Source organism: Ranitomeya imitator, chromosome 3 (genome assembly GCF_032444005.1).
Source record: "Ranitomeya imitator isolate aRanImi1 chromosome 3, aRanImi1.pri, whole genome shotgun sequence".
Lineage (NCBI taxonomy): Eukaryota > Metazoa > Chordata > Amphibia > Anura > Dendrobatidae > Ranitomeya > Ranitomeya imitator.
Genome location: NC_091284.1, coordinates 61788813 through 61808844, shown reverse-complemented (window position 1 = coordinate 61808844; position 20032 = coordinate 61788813). Strand labels below are relative to the sequence as shown.

Genomic DNA, 20032 nt, shown 5'->3' with positions numbered 1-20032 from the left:
CTGCAGCTACACTTACAGTCCTGCAAATGAAAATGGCGGCGCCCAGTGGCAGAAAAAAAAATGAATAAAAAAAAAACAATAAATACAATGCACTTGAAAATAACTTATAAAAATAAGGAATTAAAGAGGTTTTTTTTTTTTTTTACAATATTAAAACGCGGCACCTTCTCTTTAAGTAAAATGCTGAAAGAAAAAGTTGCTTGTGGACAGGGCCGTCCGGTACCGTAGAAGTAAACCCGTTTGGTTCCTTTTCTAGACTCGAGTTTCTCTAAATCGACTACAACATTTTCTTTGCGGTGAAGAACTTGCCCCTGAAAATATTGAAACCAACTACAAAGGAAGTAAGTGGACACAAAACTTAAAGAATGTTTGCTATTTAATGGTGATTTTACTAAAAACATTATTTTTTTTTCTGCATTTTATCATGTGCACAGATCTCGCTGTTGGATTCCTCGGGGCTTCCTTCCAGTGGGAAACAAATGGAGCCTCCGTTCTAAAAGAGTAAGAGCAATGGCTGTGTGCACTGCAATAACTGCAGACGTACCTGCCCAGCCTGGAGGGAATGTCCAACACCGAACCCCCTGATTCTGTATTGATTATATTACCATATATACTCGAGTATAAGCCGACCCCTCTAATTTTGCCACAAAAAACTGGGAAAACTTAATGACTCTAGTATAATCCTAGGGTGGAAAATGCCCCATACGATGCTCCATACATTGTGGCCCCATACGATGCTCCATACATTGTGGCCCCATACGATGCTCCATACATTGTTGCCCCATACGATGCTCCATACATTGTGGCCCCATACGATGCTCCATACATTGTGGCCCCATACGATGCTCCATACATTGTGGCCCCATACGATGCTCCATACATTTGCTGTTGTTGCGATTTAAAATAAAAAAAATCACATACTCGCCTCTCTTCGCTCAGGCCCCTGGCACTTGCGATAGTCACCTTCCTCGTTCCACGCGCCGCTCTGTCTTCCATCCTCTGCACTGACTGTCCAGGCAGAGGGCGGCGCACACTAATCGCGTCATCGCGCCCTCTGACCTGAACAGTGCAGAGGATGGAAAACAGCAGTGCGCAGCGGTGGAACAAGGAAGGTGACTATCGCGCAATGCTCACCTCCCCGATATACTCACCTTCTCCCGGCATGGTCCCTGGCAGCGTCTCACTGTCAGATGATCTCTGGCGGCATTTTCCTTTGTTTAGCGGTCACGTGGTACCGCTCATTACAGTAATGAATATGCGTCCATATTCATTACTTTAATGAGCGGTACCACGTGACCGCTGAACACGGGAAGAGCTGCCCGGAGACCATCGGACATGCAGGGACAGCACCAGGAGCAGGTGAGTATGTCACTGCGCCGTTCCAACGCCGCCCCCCCCCCGACAATGACTCGAGTATAAGCCGAGAGGGTCACTTTCAGCCCCAAAAAGTGGGCTGAAAATCTCGGCTTATACTCGAGTATATACGGTGCCTATCTTCATACTGACCTGAGCTTCATTTTTCAGAGCTACAAATCACCAAAAAGTCACGGTTTTGTCTGCCTACTATCACCACTAGGGAGAGCTCAGGAGCAGCGTGCAATGAGTTCAGCATAAATATTACATGACTGCCTCCAAAAACATGTGTACATAAGCTTTGGGGTTTGTTCACACTACATCTTTTTCCAATGGTCAAAAACATACATTTTTCAAGCAAAACATACATCGGAGAAGTCTACTTTTTTTTTTTTTTCTAGTGTTTTGTAATATTGAAGTTTTTACAGGGTTTTTTTTTGCGTGTTTTGGTCTCCTCCTGATTATTTTATTTATTTATTTTTACATTTTTCTGTGTTTTTCCTCACTATTTATCAACAGTAGGCAATCCCGGCATGTGTTGCGGCTGTTGAACAGCTACGAGACGTGCAGCCGCAGCCATTCGAGCATTTTTTTTCCACGTTGAAAATAGTCGATTAAGACACGAGTGTGCTTGGACAACACCTTATTCGAGCCCACACACTCATCACTACTGCCAAACTAATTTTTTTTTTATTATGTGAAGAGAGAGACTTACAAAAGGTATTTTTTGGCATATGCAGGTGGAGTTGGTGGCTTATATACGTTTTGTTGTACTGTGGTAATAGAGCAGTTAAAGGGAATCTGTCAGCAGGTTTTTGCTACCTCATCTGAGAGCAGAAAGTTGTAGGCAAAGAGACGCTGATTCCAACGATGTATCACTTAGGGTATGTGTCCACGTTCAGGATTGCATCAGGATTTAGTCAGTATTTTACATCAGTATTTGTAAGCCAAAACCAGGAGTGGGTGATAAATGCAGACGTGGTGCATATGTTTCTATTATACTTTTCCGCTAATTGTTCCACTCCTGGTTTTGGCTTACAAATACTGATAAAAAATCCTGACCAAATCCTGATGCAATCCTGAACGTGGACACATACCCTTAGATTACTGGGTGCAGCAGCTGTGACACAATCAGAGTTTTTAGATGTAGGGTGCAGCAGAGCTGAGAAAGCTAACCCCACCCACACCATGCTCTGTATGTACATTGTCTGTACACAGTGAGCTTCTTATCACATGACAGGGCGGAGTCAGACTTGCAAGCTCATGCCAGCTAATCACAGCAATGATAATCACCAGGTAATAAACACCATTGACTTTTACATATAATGTACTAAAAAATGTGAAGGAAAATTCCAAGTTGGGTGAAAATAAAATAAATAAATAAAAAATAGGTTTTGTTTTAACAAATTAATTTGCAGTAAAAATGACAGGGCATCTTTATTCTACGGGTCAGTAGAGGTATGTCATTATTAAATTTATATAGTTTTTGTTTTTATTTTACTTCTTTAAAAAATTCCAAAAAATAAATAAATGAAAAATAGTCTTTATTCGGCCCTTAACTTTTTATTAGTTTATTAGTTTGTTATTGGTATCATTTTGGGGTCAGTACGACTTTTCTCTTTTTATTTCGTTTTTTTTTTTTTTTTTTTCGGAGAAGAGGTGACCTGGCCAAAAATCAGTTCAGTTATTTTGATTTTTGTTTCCATTTTGGACTTCACCAGACGGGCTGAATCTTTTCACACCACTCTTTTATATGCGGGCTCTGCTCCTGAGCCTGCTCCATACAGAAAGTGCGGACGTCTGCCGAGAATCTACCGTGGATATCGGTAAGGAGTTAGAATAAAAAACACTTTCAAGAATGAACATCACCAAGCTCAAGAAGGGAAGATGTTGCATTAGGAGCTCTGTGAGATTTTAGCTCTGAAACTACAGAATTTGTTAATTTGTCTCTGGATATCATAACAGACGATGTCTGACGATCACATAAGCAGGAGAGACTTTATTCCACTGGGTGTAAACAGTAAAGGTTCCTTCTAAATGACAGACACAGAATGTAATAGAAAATTCTAATATAATTCTCCCCATCCTGGCACGTCACTTTCCATAACAAGAAAGCGTGAATCTTCTTTACATAGTTATCGGTCTTTCTTTGCTAAAACTCTGAGAAACTATTTAAAAATGTTTTAAAATTAATACCCACTGGTATGTAATGCATACACCAATTCCATAATACAGATCGAATAATAGGTACACACAGAGAGGGGTAGGGGTTGGATTGGGGTGGGTGAGGGTACTTGGGCATTGGTAATAATAATAATAATCTTTATATAGCACCAACATATTCCGCAGCGCTTTACAGTTTAACAGTTTCAAACACAACAGTCATAAGTAACAACGTTAACAATACAATAATTAAAGCGAAATAAAACGACCCTGCTCATGAGAGCTTACAATCTACAATGAGGTGGGGGAGATACAAAGCACAGGTGTGTATTTACAATGATGTATTTACAATGAGGGTCCAGCAATCTTCAGGGGGTGGGGGATAGATGGAGATAGTGAATGGGCTACACACACACACAAACATAACATGACTTTGATTAGTGAACGTGGTAGGCTGCTCTGAACAAATGTGTTTTGAGCGAGCGCCTAAAACTATGCAAGTTGTGGATGGTCCTAATATCTTGGGGTAGAGCATTCCAGAGGATTGGCGCAGCACGGGAGAAGTCTTGGAGTCGGGAGTGGGAGGTACGGATTAGTGCAGAGGTTAGTCGAAAGTCATTTGCAGAGCGCAGCGGTCGATTAGGCCGATAGACCGAAATGAGGGAGGAGATGTATGGGGGTGCTGCACTGTGAGGAGCTTTGTGGGTGAGAACAAGTACTTTGAATTGTATCCTGTAATGAATGGGCAGCCAGTGTAATGACTGGCGAAGAGCGGACGCGTCCGAGTAACAATTAGCCAGATGGACGACCCTGGCTGCCGCATTAAGGATGGACTGGAGAGGGGAAAGTCAAGTGAGGGGGAGGCCAATTAATAGAGCATTGCAGTAGTCCAGGCGGGAGTGGATCAGGGCGACAGTGAGGGTTTTTGTTGTTTCTATAGTGAGAAAAGGGCGGATTCTAGAGATGTTCTTTAGGTGTAAGCGGCACGAGCGGGCAAGAGATTGTACATGGGATGTGAAGGAGAGATCGGAGTCAAACATAACACCCAGACAGCGCGCCTGCTGCCGGGGTGTTATTATGGTGCCACCCACGGAGAGGGAATTGCCAGATTTAGGGAGGTTAGTAGATGGTGGGAGCAGAAGAAGTTCAGTTTTGGAGAGGTTGAGTTTCAGACAGAGCGGACATGATGTCGGAGACTGCGGACAGACAGTCAGTGGCGTTCTGTAATACAACGGGAGTAAGGCCAGGGGATGACGTGTATAGTTGTGTGTCATCGGCATAAAGATGGTACTGAAAGCCAAATCTGCTGATGGTCTGTCCAACTGGGGCTGTGAGAGAAGAGAAGGGGGCCAAGGACTGAGCCCTGAGGTACCCCTACAGCGAGAGGAAGAGGAGATGAAGTGGAGCCAGAGAACAGAACACTGAAGGAGCGATCAGAAAAGTAGGAGGAGAACCAGGAGAGAGCAGTGTCCTTAATGCCTAGTGACTGGAGCCTAGAGAGCAGGAGAGGGTGGTCAATAGTGTTGAAAGCTGCAGAAAGGTCGAGAAGAATGAGCAGAGAGTGGTCACAGTTACGTTTTGCTGTCAGAAGGTCATTGGTCACTTTGAGTGCAGTTTCTGTCGAATGTAGGGGGCGGAAACTGGACTGTGAAGGCTCGAGGGGGGAGTGAGTGGAGAGGTAACGGGTAAGGCAGGAGTATATCAGGCGCTCCAAGAGTTTAGAGATGAAGGGGAGATTGGAGACTGGTCTGTAGTTGTTTGTGCAGGATGGGTCGAGGGTGGTTTTCTTTAGTAATGGAGTAATGATAGAGTTTGAAGGAGGAGGGGAAAATACCAGAGGAGAGGGAGAGATTAAAGATTGTAGTTAGGTGAGTTGTGACGACTGGAGAGAGAGACTGGAGGAGATGTGAGGGAATGGGGTCGTTGGTGCATGTAGTCGGACGAGAAAAGGAGAGGAGCCTGGAGACTTCTTCTGTGATGGGATCGAATGTGGAGAGTGAGCCAGGGGAAATGCAGGGAGGGATGAAAGTCACTGATTGGTGACTGCTATTTGCATACTCGTACTGTTCATATATGATCTGTCTAATTGTACTGTTTATATGTACTGTTATTTTAAATTCAATAAACATAATATATATAAAAAAAATAAAAATAAAATGTTTTAAAAGGGTTATCAATCGCCTCTCACGTCAGCATGGGGAGGTGAGCAGTCTGGTACCTGCACTATTTGTGTGCACCCGTCCTGGCAGCCATCGGTCAACACAACACAACGAAGTGAGAGGCATCAGAGAACCTATTTAATCCCAAAGAACAGAAACATAATGTAGTTGTTTTTTTTTTCTTTGTTTTTTTTATTCAGTCTTCATATTAAGATTCCTGAAGGCTCCTTAATCGCTGTTGTTGGCCAAGTTGGGTCTGGAAAATCGTCCTTCTTATCTGCGATCCTCGGGGAGATGAATAAACTAGAAGGATCTGTGCAGAGACAAGTAGGTCTGCAGTTACTGTGCAAGTTCATGTGCAACCACTTCTCATATTACAGCGTATTGTCGGCCTAGAGAAGAATGTAATTTATTGTACGCATCTTTTCATCTTCTATTTGTTAATCCAAACTTGGACTTTGGGCATGAGGAACAGAAAAGGGCGTTCACCAATCTGTTCCCACAATGCAATTGTCCAAAATGTCTTGTATGCTGAATTATTAAGATTTCACATCAATGGCACTAGTCCGGTCCCAAAATAACACCCCCATATTATCCTCCACCACTAAACTGTATGGTGGGCACAGTGCAGTCAGGGGGTAACGTTCTCCTGGCATTCACCAAACCCAGATTTCTCCATCAGATGCCCGACAGAGAAGTGTGACCCCGTCAGTGACTTAGGAGGGAAGAAATGTCATGAATGGACTGGTTACACCAGTGGCTCCTATTACAGGACCATGCTGGTATCAGTGGGCTCTTTACCGTCAGTCATTCTGTCACATGTTAGTAACTCCTATTCATCATATTCATGAGTTCCGTATAACCACGTCCCCACCAATCAGTGGTGTGGCGGGCCATACAAAGCTCAGTATTCAGAGAATTGGTAGAAAAGAGTGATTTTAGCAAAATTGCAGCAAGCAACAAAGTAGGTGAGACATCACTGGAATTATGATTTCTGCCCGCACACCATTCTTCTCTCAGATGGGGTAGCAAATAACTTGTGACAGATTCCCTTTCAACAACCTCGTTACATAACTTGTGATATAAAGCAAAACTATAACCAGACTTGTGTTTAAGGGTTTTTGCCCCTCATCAGTGCAAAGCAAGATAAACCTGCTAATAAAGCATCTGTATCAAATATGTTATTGATGTTTTAAAGCTCTCTAATAATTTATAATATTCTGCTTTCTAACAATTAGGGCTCGGTAGCCTACGTGTCCCAACAAGCGTGGATCCAGAACTCCTTATTTCAGGAGAACATCCTCTTTGGTCAGACCCTGAATAAGCCATTTTATGAGAGCGTTCTAGAAGCGTGTGCTCTCCTGCCGGACCTGGAGCTCTTGCCACGCGGAGACCAAACTGAGATTGGCGAGAGGGTGAGACATCTTTATCTAAATGCTATGCAATAGATATATACGTTACCCAAAAAAAATCTATTACTGTGCTTTCATCAATTTGATATAATGACATTTTTAAATATGATAGCAATGTTGTGTTTCTAATTTCATCTAACTTCTTTAAGCCATGGTGGGGGCGTTTTTTTTTTTTTTGTTTGTGGCTGCTTACTTATGATTGGTCAGCATCATACAGGGGGAAGAAGTACACGCCCCCAGTGAAAACTGTCTGAGTCCAAGTAAATGTTAACTCATTAGGTGCCAAATACTTTGATTGCGAATATCTCTGTAGCAAAGAGGAAAAATAAAAAAAAAACACATAATATATCACTCTGCACCCACTATTACATCCAGTGTCCAGTTCATCATGAAAAGTTTGGTGCAAGGTGCACTTTAAAGAACGAACTAAAATGCTATAAGTTCAACTATATCTAAGAAACTAGAGGTGTTTGTCTCTCCAGTGCAATGTTCTGAATCCGTGCTCCAAAGAGCCCCAGGAAGACGCCATGAATTTTTTTTCGGTGGTCTGTGTTATTAGTCGCCGTGAAGTGATGAACTACAGCCCAATCCCCAAAACACAAGGGAGTAACCATATGTGCAGACTTATTAGGGAGGATACTATTAACCTTTCCTTTTCAGGCATCCAGTATTGCTGTCATTCACTTGACTGACCTGTTTTAAGATATTGAGATGACTCTGCTAGTATTGTCCCTATCTGTGCAGCTAAGCTCGCAATGAGCTACAGACAACACAAAATGTCAGGTTATCATAATGTGCTTTTGGGGAAAGTGTAGAAAATCGGAAAAACAAAACTCTGACCAAAATAAGGACAATAATTAACACTGAATTTTGAAACTAAAAATGACATGAATATACAAGACGATAGAGGAAATGGTATTCTTGTCCAAGGATATAACTGAAGGCAATTATTGGGTAAATAAGCTGGATACATCATCATTTCATCCAAAAATGTTATCCGTAAAGGGGTTGACCAGAACTAACATGGTTGATTTGTGGGGGTGCTGGACCCCCACTGATCCTGGGATAGGGGGTAACTTGTTTTTTTTTGTTTTTTTTTAGTTACAGGTCGTCCATATAAAAGTGTCATGTCTGTGGGTGCCATCTGCTTATCTGTGTGTATCTTTTTGTATACAGGGTGTCAACCTAAGTGGAGGCCAGAAGCAGCGGGTCAGCCTGGCGCGAGCCGTATATAATAACGCCGACCTCTACCTGCTGGATGACCCGTTATCTGCCGTCGATGTACACGTGGGAAAGCATTTATTTGATAAAGTTATTGGATGCAATGGACTTTTGAAAAATAAGGTATAAATGTATGCGTCATGTGATGCATGGAACACTGCACACTAGTGTAAATCTTACATGTGAAATGGGTCATTTTGTGGCCGCCAATACTGGGCAGTGGCGCCCTGTTACCAACAAAACAAGTGTTTCTATATTAGTATAGAGAGAGAGGCCTTTTTATTTAGTGCTTTTATGGTCTTTACCAAGGAGGGAGACGCTCACTGTAATTATGCAGAGCAACCTAAAGACACGCCCAAGAGGATCCTGTAAGCCACGCCCTTTTCGTAAAGACCGTAAAAATTAGCGTGAAATATAAAGGCTTTTATCTCTGGAACTGTTTGGCGAATTGAAAAAAAACAAGGCTTACTCAGGGGAGCAATGGGAATATACAAAGAGCAAAGTCTGTCCACTTTTGACCTGGAGACCGGTCCTTTTTGAAGGGTCATTGATTTTTGCCTTTTTGTCCACAGACCAGAATTCTGGTGACGCACAGCCTGACTGTCCTGCCTCTGGTGGACCTTATTGTGGTCATGGAAGATGGGAGAATAGGTCAGACGGGGACATACGCCGAGCTGGTCTCTACCCGAAAAGACTTTGCCGATATGATAATGGCATCTGGAGCAAGGAAAGAAAGTTTTACAGAGATGACCTGTAAGTATTTGCTTTTTTTTTTTCTCTAGTGACTCCCATAAAATTTCACAATAGATTTCCTCTTGTAACACAAAAATGGTTGAGATTAGTGTTTCATAAAGAGACCCCTGTACCTTGTAATGTAATTCTTTTCTGTCTACCCTTTCTAACCTTTGTGGAATTTCATTGGATTTCTTCTGGTTTCTATGAAGGCATTTTATCCCTGTTTTGTATATCTCTATTATTTCTTTCTTCCCTAAATTTTATTTTTTTACCTCCTTCTACATAGAAGTGCAATTCCTTTATTTTGTGTATGAGAACAGGCCATGTACACGGTCGTATTGTTTCGTCACCGTTTTCTTCAAAGGGTTATTCTCACATTATTAAATTGCTTCAGTTAATTGGACATCATAAAAATAAACAAGTTTCCAATTGACTTGCTTTTTCTATCTGCTTTCATTCTCCTGCAGTGAGAGCTTTTATCTTTCATAGTGTAAAGCTGGTTTACATGGAGCTCGGCCACTATTGCCTGCCCACTGTGCGTGGTAGTTACAGTCAAGAGATGGGTTAACTCCTAACATACCAGTTACTTCTCTCCATGCCATTGATTTCTTCTGACAAAATGCTATTTATAAATCTTGCTAAATCACCAGCTTTCTTGTCTGTTTTTTGAGCAGCTGCCCTAATTATAGCTCTCACTTTCCTGAGCTGTGTGCATGTTCTATTGTCCTGTTATTCATGTGTTAATATAGTGTTATCAGTATAGACTCCATAACAAGTCATTGATGGCTGCATATGTGCTAGCAGAATTTGTGCTGAGCTTTATGGTTCTACTAATACTACAGCCCTGCTACTCGCCAGAATTGTCACTCAAGTAAGAGAGCCCGCCCTGCCAGAATCCAGGAAGTAAGGAGACAGCAGAGCTCTGAGCTGCTCAAGCGATAACTTTAGAATACTCCGAGAGTGGTTAGAGCTTAGGCAGAAAAAAAAAAGAAAATCTGTGGCAACCTGTTTTCATTAATGATCTATATAATAAGTATATTTCATCAATATTCAAGTCTCTTTAACCCCTTAATGACCGCCGATACACCTTTTAATGACGGCAGTTTTTACTGTCCCCAGTGTTGCGGTCGCCGTTATTCACGAAGAACGGCGACCGCAAAAAAAGAAAAAAAGTCCGATTTTCCATTTATTTCTCACTCCTCTGATATGATCTTGAATACCAGAGGAGAGAGAAATGAGGTCCCCCAAGCACCCCCAGTACCTCCGGCATCCCCCAGTCCCTCTGGCTCTTGCCGTCGGCGTCTTCTCCAGAAGAAAATGGTAGGCGCATGCGCAGTCTGCCAGCCGGCAACATTAGGAGTTTTTTCCTATTGGTTCATTTTGATCACTGTGATAGACGCTATCACAGTGATCAAAATTAAAAAAAGGATAACAAACCCCCTTGTAACTCCCTTAGTTAAAGAGGGTGGGGAAAGTACTCAGACCCCTTTACATTTTTCACTGTTTTTTTCATTGCAGCTATTTGGTAAAATCATAAAAGTTCATTTTTTTTTTCACATCAATGTACACTCTGCACCCCATCTTGACTGAAAGAAAAAACAGAAATGTAGAAATTTTTGCAAATTTTAATAAAAAAGAAAAACTGAAATATCACATGGTCATAAGTATAGAGAACCTTTTCTCAGACACTCCTATTCAAGTCACATGCTGTCCATTTCCTTGTGATCCTCCTTGAGATGTTCTCCTTCATTGGAGTCCAGCTGTGTTTAATTAAACTGATAGGACGTGATTTGGAAAGGCACAAACTTGTCTATATAAAGGTACCGTCACATTTAGCGACGCTGCAGCGATCTAAACAACGATCCCGATCGCTGCAGCGTCGCTGTGTGGTCGCTGGAGACCTGTCACACAGACAGCTCTCCAGCAACCAACAATGCCGAAGTCCCCGGGTAACCAGGGTAAACATCGGGTTACAAAGCGCAGGGCCGCGCTTAGTAAACCGATGTTTACCCTGGTTACCAGCGTAAACGTAAAAAAAAAAACACTACATACTTACATTCCGGTGTCTGTCCCCCGGCGCTGTGCTTCTCTGCACTGACTGTGAGCGCCAGCCGGAAAGCACAGTGGTGACGTCACCGCTGTGCTCTGCTTTCCGGCCGGCGCTTACACAGTGCAGAGAAGCAGAGCGCCGGGGGACAGACACTGGTTACAAGTGAAGACATTGCTGAATCGGCGTCACACGCCGATTCAGTGATGTCTGCGGGAGTCCAGCGACGAAATAAAGTTCTGGACTTTCTGCTCCGACCAACGATGGCACAGCAGGATCCTGTTCGCTGCTGCCTGTCAAACTCAACGATATCGCTATCCAGGACGCTGCAATGTCACGGATCGCTAGCGATATCGTTCAGTGTGAAGGTACCTTAAGACTTCACAGCTGAGGCCTCTTTCACACTTCCGTCTTTGAGCTACTGTCGAGAAACGTCGTTTTTTGAGAAAACAGTATCCTGCATTTTCTCATAGACTTGTATTAGCGACTTATCCCGACGTATGGCCACACGTTTCGTCCGTGGTGTACTGGATACTGCAGAATTTGACAGCCCGTCGTTTGGAAAAAACGTTCAAAGGAACGTTTTTTGTATGCAGTGGAAAAACGTGCCAGGATGCCTCCTGCGTCATACGTCGTTCCACCGAATGGGAGCCTATGGACACTGATCCTGCGCACACTGTGAAACGCAGGAATCCAGTGACAGATCCTGTTTTTACATTTGAGCATGCCTGGAACCATTTTACAACGCATTATGACGCCCGTCAGAAGACGGAAGTGTGAAACAAGCCTCACAGTGCATGTCAGACCAAATGAGAATCGTGAGGTCAAAGGAACTGGCCAAGGAGCTCAGACACAGAGTTGTAGCACGGCACAGATCTGGCCAAGGTTACAACAGAATTTCTGCAGTACTTAAGGTTCCTAAGAGCACAGTGGCCTCCATAATCTTTAAATGGAAGAAGTTTGGGACCACCAGCAGTCTTCCTAGACCTGGCCATCCAGCCAAACTGAGCAATCGTAGGAGAAAAGCCTTGGTGAGAGAGGTAAAGAAGAAAAAATTGGAATAACACTGCTATACTTTGAAATTTTGTGCATTATGCTGTGAGATATAATTATGCTTCATATTTTCTGAGTGGTTTACCATAGTTACTATTCTTAAATGAAGAAATAAACAGAGACTTCTTTTAATTCTATTCCTCCTGGATTTATCGTATGTTTTCTGAGGTAAAGAAGAACCCCAAGATCACTGTGGCTGAGCTCCAGAGGTGCAGTAGGGAGATGGGAGAAAGTTCCACAAAGTCAGCTATCACTTAAGCCCTCCACCAGTCGGGTCTTTATGGCAGAGTGGCCCGACGGAAGCCTCTCGTCAGTGCCAGACATATGAAAGCCCACATAGAGTTTGCTAAAAAACACATGAAGGACTCTGACTATGAGAAATAAGATTCTCTGGTCTGATGAGATGAGGATAGACCTTTTTGGTAATGTTTCTAAGCAGTATGTGTGGAGAAAACCAGGGACTGCTCATCACTTGCCCAATACAATCCCAACAGTGAAACATGGTGGTGGCAGCATCATGCTATGGGGGTTTTTCAGCTGCAGGGACAGGACGACTGGTTGTCATTGAAGGAAACATGAATGCGGCCAAGTACAGAGATATCCTGGATGAACACCTCTTCCAGAGTGCTCTGGACCTCAGACTTGGCCGAAGGTTCACCTTCCATCAAGACAATGACCCTAAGCACACAGCTAAAATAACAAAGGAGTGGCTTCAGAACAACTCTGTGACCATTCTTGACTGGTCCAGCCAGAGCCCTGACCTAAACCTAATTGAGCATCTCTGGAGAGGCCTGAAAATGGCTGTCCACTAACATTCACCATCCAACCTGACGGAACTGGAGACGATCTGCAAGGAACAATGGCCGAGGATCCCCAAATCCAGGGGTGAAAAACTTGTTGCATCATTCCCAAGAAGACTCATGGCTGTACTAGCTCAAAAGGGGCTTCTCCTCAATACTGAGCAAAGGGGCTGAATACTTATGACCATGTGATATTTCAGTTTTTCTTTTTAATAAATTTGCAAAAATTACAACATTTCTGTTCTTTTTTTAGTCAAGATGGGGTGCAGAGTGTACATTAATGAGAAAAAAATGAACATTTTTGAATTTACCAAATGGCTGCAATGAAACTAAGAGTGAAAAATTTAAAGGGATATGAATACTTTCCGCACCCACTGTAGGTAAAAATAATTATATTAAAAAAATGTATTTTTTTTCCATTAGGGTTGGGGCTAGGGTTAGGGTTGGGCTAGGGATGGGGTTAGAGATAGGGTTGGGTTAGGGTTGGGGCTAGGGTTAGAGCTAGGGTTGAGCTTGGGTTAGGGTTGGGGCTAGGGTTAGAGCTAGGGTTGGGCTAGGGTTAGGGTTGGGGCTAGGGTTAGAGCTAGGGTTAGGGTTGGGGTTAGAGTTGGGATTATGGTTAGGGATGTGTTGGGGATAGAGCTGTGTTAGGGTTGGAGTTATAATTGGGGGGATTCCACTGTTTAGGTACATTAGTTGATAACCAAACGCGAAATGGCACCCGCCATTGATTCCAGCCAATTTTGAGTTAAAAACGTCAAATGGTGCTCCCTCCCTGCTGAGCCCTGCCATGTGCCCAAAAGGTGGCTTTCCCCCACATATAAGGTATCGCCGTACTCAGGAGAAATTGCACAACAAATTTTGTTGTCCATTTTCTCCTGTTACCCTTGTGAAAATAAAAAAGTTTGGTTCCAAAGTAAATTTTTTGTGAAAAAAGTAACATGTTCATTTTTTTTTCCTTCCACATTGTTTTAGTTCGCATGAAGCACCTGAAGAGTTAATAAACTTCTTGAATGTTGTTTTGCGCACCATGAAGGGTGCAGTTTTTAGAATGGTGTCACTTTTGGGTATTTCCTGTTAAATTGATCACCGAAGCTCACTTCTTCAAATGTGAGATGGTCCCTAAAAAAAAAAAGGTTTTGTAAATTTTGTTGGAAAAATGAGAAATGGCTGGCCAACTTTTAACCCTTATAACGCCCTAACAAAAAAAATTGTTTCCAAAATTGTGCTGATGTGAAGTAGACATGTGGGAAATGTTATTTGTTAACTATTTGTGTGACATATCTCTCTGATTTAAGGGCACAAAATTTAAAAGTTTGAAAATTGCAAAATTTTCAAATTTGTTGCCAAATTTGTTTTTTTCATAAATAATCGCAAGTTATATCGAATAAAATTTACAACTAACATGAAGTACAATATGTCACGAAAAAACATTCTCAGAATCACTGGGATCCGTTGAAGCGTTCCAGAGTTATAACCTCATAAAGTGACAGTGGTCAGAATTGTAAAAATTGGCTCGGTCATTACGTACAAAATTTGCTCTGTCACTAAAGGGTTAAAACTACAGTACTTTGTAGGATGTCCTTGTGCATTATTATTATTATTATTATTATTGTACACATTATTTTTAGCCGGCAAAATGAAGAATGCAGGAAATGTAAGAAGTCTGAGGAAACCTGATGATGTCAAGGTTAAAAAGGAAAGGTATGGTGTTCTATTAATTCAGAATGCAATGTATACAGTATTTTTTCATTTGTACATAATAACATAGGTTTTTGTGGAAGGAAGCTAAGATGAGTATATTAGGGAATTATTAAAAAGAACAATAAACCTGAGAGATAAGCTAATAGCTATTTATATAATATGTAACTGTTTTCCAGCAATCCCGTGGTTAATCTTATCTTTGATCGTGTTTTGTCTCATTTTGCTATTAAAAGTAATATAAAATCAATTGTACTGTGTCCCATGTGATCAGCCATGTTCTGCCTCCCCCTTCTCACATCCTTGGGTCACGCTGTGGGACAACTGACTTCAGCAGGAGCCTCTCCCACTCCTCTGTTTGCCATACGAGGCATTATCCCTGGATAATGTTCATTCCATGTGATGTGTTTGATGAAAATAGAAAAGGTCAAAAAGAAATTAACATAGTGTAGAAAACCTGTAGAAAACCAAAATTATTTCAGGAACACAAAGAAAATCATAAAAACTAAAAAATGTTAGTGTCTACTGTTAAGTGTGATCCATCTTAATTACCCCCATCAGTCTGTTCTCCCCAAAAGTTGAAACTCAATGGCCTGTAAGACGGCCAGGGTGGTAGTCGTGGCAATGGTCTGTTCTGTTCCCACACCCTGGCACCTCACAGATGAAATGTAATGTCTCTCTTGCTGTGTGTACAGTGTGCGCTTCAAAACGCTTACGGTCACTGCCGGGTTCTACTCAAGTGCTGTCACTCCGGCTTCACAAATCGGTTAATTGTCACAAGTCTTTTCTGGACAGCAGTACTTTCATCACATTGACAGCACAAGGCAAACACCGTCATCTTCATATTTTTCCCTGCCGTCCTTACAGGCCCTATCTTCTCTATCAGCTTCCTTTTCCTGGGAAGCCCAACTGTATCCTTGGACAGTCTGTGTCCCATCTGTGCCTCTCCTGTCACCAGCTCCTTATCAGCCCCTCGTCCAGCTCCAGTGGGAAGAGGTGCCGGGAACACTATCTCAGCTGCTCCTGCCCCGGTCATAGACCCCGGATCCTGCTTGGGGATGGTCTTGTCAAGCTGGTGCCCATTGGCACTGTTTGCTGCCTGGGGCCCCTTACTGCAACAGCTTTATCCCCACTGCCTGTAACACTCTGCTTCACTACTGCTCACACAACCTGCCCTTGGGCAGGCTGCCCGGTCTTCTGCCTCAAATCAGGAAGTATCCTGATTATACTTTCCTGCTCTATGCTGTCCATCCCATTTATTTAACCCCTGATCTGCCTTTCTCCAACTCTATTCTATGCTGTCCTCTATCACTAATGTGCCCCCCTCCATTCTACCGCAGTATTGTCCTATATTATCTAAGCTATCTAAACAGTACATGACATCACAGTATATAAACATTACATATCCCATCAATAACAATGAGGTGCCGTGTAACCGTGTGAACAGCGTCCAGGAGAGAGAAGGCACGTTGGGGTCCCCACCACCTCCTTACAGGCCAGCGCTACATTTACTTGTTCAGACTGGTAGAGTATATGGAAAGAAGTTATTTTAATGCCAAAATTCCTTTACACCAGCAGAAACACTAACTATGAAATGCACAAAATCGCAGCAATTCCCTTCTTAATCTCCTACCCTCCTATTTTGATTCATATTGCAATTAAAACTGAAAATGTATCCAGAAATCTTCTGTTTATATCTCAGGATATCAGCACTGTCCACCCTAGTTCATTCACACTGTCCTAACTCTGGCTGTAAGACAACCAGCTGCAGCCGGAGCCTCTCCCCTTTGCCCTGTTTACAATTGGATAAATATATCGTTGGGCTCCTCCTCCCTGGCTAAGTCCTATCTCTTCTGTCATTCCGCAGCTGAAAAGGGAAGAGATGAGCAGCAGCACCTGTGTTCTTTACACATCTTTACAATAGACTATCTTGCAGAGTAACTTATATTGTGAGCAGTTTTCTCTTTTGTTTACAGCTATCATTAATGTTTTAGGTTAAGTGTTGTTTTAGGGATAGGTTTTAGGTGACAAGAACTTTCTACTAATTCCCTCTCGTAATCTATAAATTTGACCATGTGTAAAAAGAGGATTGATGAAATGAAAAGGTGTCAAAATAGAGGACAATACTTTCTAAACGTAGTTACCCCAATAACTGAATCAATAGCGCCTACAATGGCATTAAAATTACACAACAGTAACTACTTACTAATAATAATGCCAGAAAACAGCACTCTACTGATCGCAGCAGAACCCTGCTGATCCCAGCAGAACCCTACTGATCCCAGCAGAACCCTACTGATCCCAGCAGAACCCTACTGATCGCAGCAGAACCCTACTGATCGCAGCAGAACCCTACTGATCCCAGCAGAACCCTACTGATCCCAGCAGAACCCTACTGATCCCAGCAGAACCCTACTGATCGCAGCAGAACCCTACTGATCGCAGCAGAACCCTACTGATCCCAGCAGAACCCTACTGATCCCAGCAGAACCCTACTGATCCCAGCAGAACCGTACTGATCGCAGCAGAACCGTACTGATCGCAGCAGAACCGTACTGATCGCAGCAGAACCGTACTGATCGCAGCAGAACCGTACTGATCGCAGCAGAACCGTACTGATCGCAGCAGAACCGTACTGATCGCAGCAAAACCCTACTGATCGCAGTAGAACCCTACTAATCGCAGCAGAACCACACTGATCCCAGCCTGACCCTACTGATCGCAGCAGAACCCTACTGATCCCAGCAGAACCCTACTGATCCCAGCAGAGCCCTACTTATCCCAGCAGAACCGTACTGATCGCAGCAGAACCGTACTGATCGCAGCAGAACCCTACTGATCGCAGCAGAACCCTACTGATCGCAGCAGAACCCTACTGATCGCAGCAGAACCCTACTAATCGCAGCAGAACCCTACTGATCGCAGCAGAACCCTACTGATCGCAGCAGAACCCTACTGATCGCAGCAGAACCCTACTGATCGCAGCAGAACCCTACTGATCCCAGCAGAACCCTACTGATCCCAGCAGAACCCTACTGATCCCAGCAGAACCCTACTGATTGCAGCAGAACCCTACTGATCCCACCAATTTTGAATCAGACTTCATTACAACTTACTGTTCTACAAATACTGCAATCTGCAATGTTCTGCAAGTCCACTGGCACATACTTTTGAATGGCCCAATTTTGGGCAAATATCTTCCTGGAAACCCTGGAGCCACTTTCAGAAGAGCGCCCACCATCAGAAACATAGCGGCTCCTAGCAGGTTGAGACCACACATTAGGCTCCTGAATAATGACATGTTTATGCTTCCAGAGGGGTTTTCGAATGCAATATACCTAATTGTTTCTATAAAAAGGGTAAATGGGGCGGCACTGCCTTCAAAAAGAACGGTCACAAGCCAAGTGGTAAATTCACACTTCAGTGCTTAAATGGGTTAACCTTTGCTGCCACATTGCACACCTCGGGTGCTCCTCGTATATGAAACAAGTCCAACTATACAGTCCAACAAAAGAGAAATAACGAGGGCACTCACCAGTCTTCTTATAGTGCAAAAATCGCTTACTTTATTGACGTGACATCTAAAAATCCAAGGTCGGGTTACCGATGGAGCCGAAGCTCAGGTGAGCAGGAGGGAGTGGAGTCTCCACTCCCTCCTGCTCACCTGAGCTTCGGCTCCATCGGTAACCCGACCTTGGATTTTTAGATGTCACGTCAATAAAGTAAGCGATTTTTGCACTATAAGAAGACTGGTGAGTGCCCTCGTTATTTCTCTTTTGTTGGACTGTATACCTAATTGTTTGTGTATTCTTTCTATAAATCACAAAAAAAACTCATTTTTCTTCACAGCAAATGAGGAAATGACTTAGGAGGGCGTGTCCTAGCTGGCCATGTGAGTGGAAGCAGGGAAGAGTGCTCCTGCTGCCATAAGGACAAAAATCCTGCTTTAACCCCGATTTTCGGGTAAACTCACCTAAATCCGGCTGGCTGAAGGTCCGGAGAGTGCAGCAGTGCGGAGCAGCAGGTCCGGAGTCGGCAGCGATGACCAGGAGGCGGCAGAAAGACGCTGGCACCAGCGATGCAGGAGCCAGCCAAGATGGCTCCGATGCTAGGGAGGACGCCGAGAAGGAGAACGCCGCATGTCAGCGGCGCATGGAGGTGGCCGCAAAGCTGCAGCAGTATGCCAGAGTGGAGGCTGCTGAGGAGGCAGAACCAGGATCTGGAGGTGGAGCTGACCAGGAGGAGGAGGAAGCAAGCAAGGCTGAGTAGCATGAGGTACAGAGGGGGAAGGAGAGAGGCAGCATGGCTGGGGCTAGTGGGGGACCTGGAGGCATATCACAGGGAGAGGAGCCGACTCTTAAGGCCCCTTCACATTAAGCGACGCTGCAGCGATACAGACAACGATCCGGATCGCTGCAGCGTCGCTGTTTGGTCGCTGGAGAGCTGTCACACAGACCGCTCTCCAGCGACCAACGATGCAGGTAACCAGGGTAAACATCGGGTAACTAAGCGCAGGGCCGCGCTTAGTAACCCGATGTTTACCCTGGTTACCATCCTAAAAGTAAAAAAAACAAACACTACATACTTACCTAACGCTGTCTGTCCTCCAGCGCTGTGCTCTGCACTCCTCGTGTACTGTCTGTGTGAGCACAGCGGCCGGAAAGCAGAGCGGTGACGTCACCGCTCTGCTTTCCGGCTGACCGACGCTCACAGCCAGTACAGGAGGAGTGCAGAGCACAGCGCTGGAGGACAGACAGCGTTAGGTAAGTATGTAGTGTTTGTTTTTTTTACTTTTAGGATGGTAACCAGGGTAAACATCGGGTTACTAAGCGCGGCCCTGCGCTTAGTAACCAGATGTTTACCCTGGTTACCAGTGAAGACATCGCTGAATCGGTGTCACACACGCTGATCCAGCGATGTCAGCGGGAGAGCCAGCGACCAAAGAAAGGTCTGGCCCTCTAGCCCCGACCAACGACATCACAGCAGGATTCTGATCGCTGCTGTGTGTCAAACTAAACGATATCGCTAGCCAGGACGCTGCAACGTCACGGATTGCTAGCGATATCGTTTAGTGTGAAGGTACCATTCGAGATGTTATCACACTGATCTCTTCATGTCAGCAATCCCTGAACTCCTTGGCCCAGCAGATGCAGGAAGTTAAAGGGGACACGGCACAGATTAATGCGGCTCTGCAGAAAATGGACAAACGTATAGGAGTGGTGGAGGAGAGGGTGAGCACGGCAGAAGATCACATAGTTAAGCTTCAAAAAGCTGAAAAGAAGTTCGCCCAAGCAATAGCCGAGCTCGCTGCCAAAAATGAGGATCTGGAAAATAAATCCAGAAGAAATAATATACGTATAGTGGGGCTGCCTGAAAAGACTGAGGGGA

The 20032-nt window shown here is 43.8% G+C and overlaps 2 protein-coding genes across 3 annotated transcripts in view; one reads left to right on the top strand and one right to left on the bottom strand.

Moving 5' to 3' along the window:
- LOC138672691 (multidrug resistance-associated protein 1-like) overlaps positions 1-20032 on the top strand; it is a 93552-nt gene that overhangs the window by 42519 nt on the left and 31001 nt on the right. Inside the window, exons 10-16 of the mRNA XM_069760904.1 lie at positions 257-341; positions 435-501; positions 5876-6002; positions 6914-7090; positions 8264-8431; positions 8881-9061; positions 14575-14647. Coding sequence (XP_069617005.1) covers positions 257-341; positions 435-501; positions 5876-6002; positions 6914-7090; positions 8264-8431; positions 8881-9061; positions 14575-14647 — 878 coding nt within the window. The remainder of the gene's footprint in view (positions 1-256; positions 342-434; positions 502-5875; positions 6003-6913; positions 7091-8263; positions 8432-8880; positions 9062-14574; positions 14648-20032) is intronic.
- Positions 1-20032, bottom strand: part of LOC138672692 (stomatin-like) — a 179527-nt gene that overhangs the window by 147098 nt on the left and 12397 nt on the right. The window lies entirely within an intron of this gene.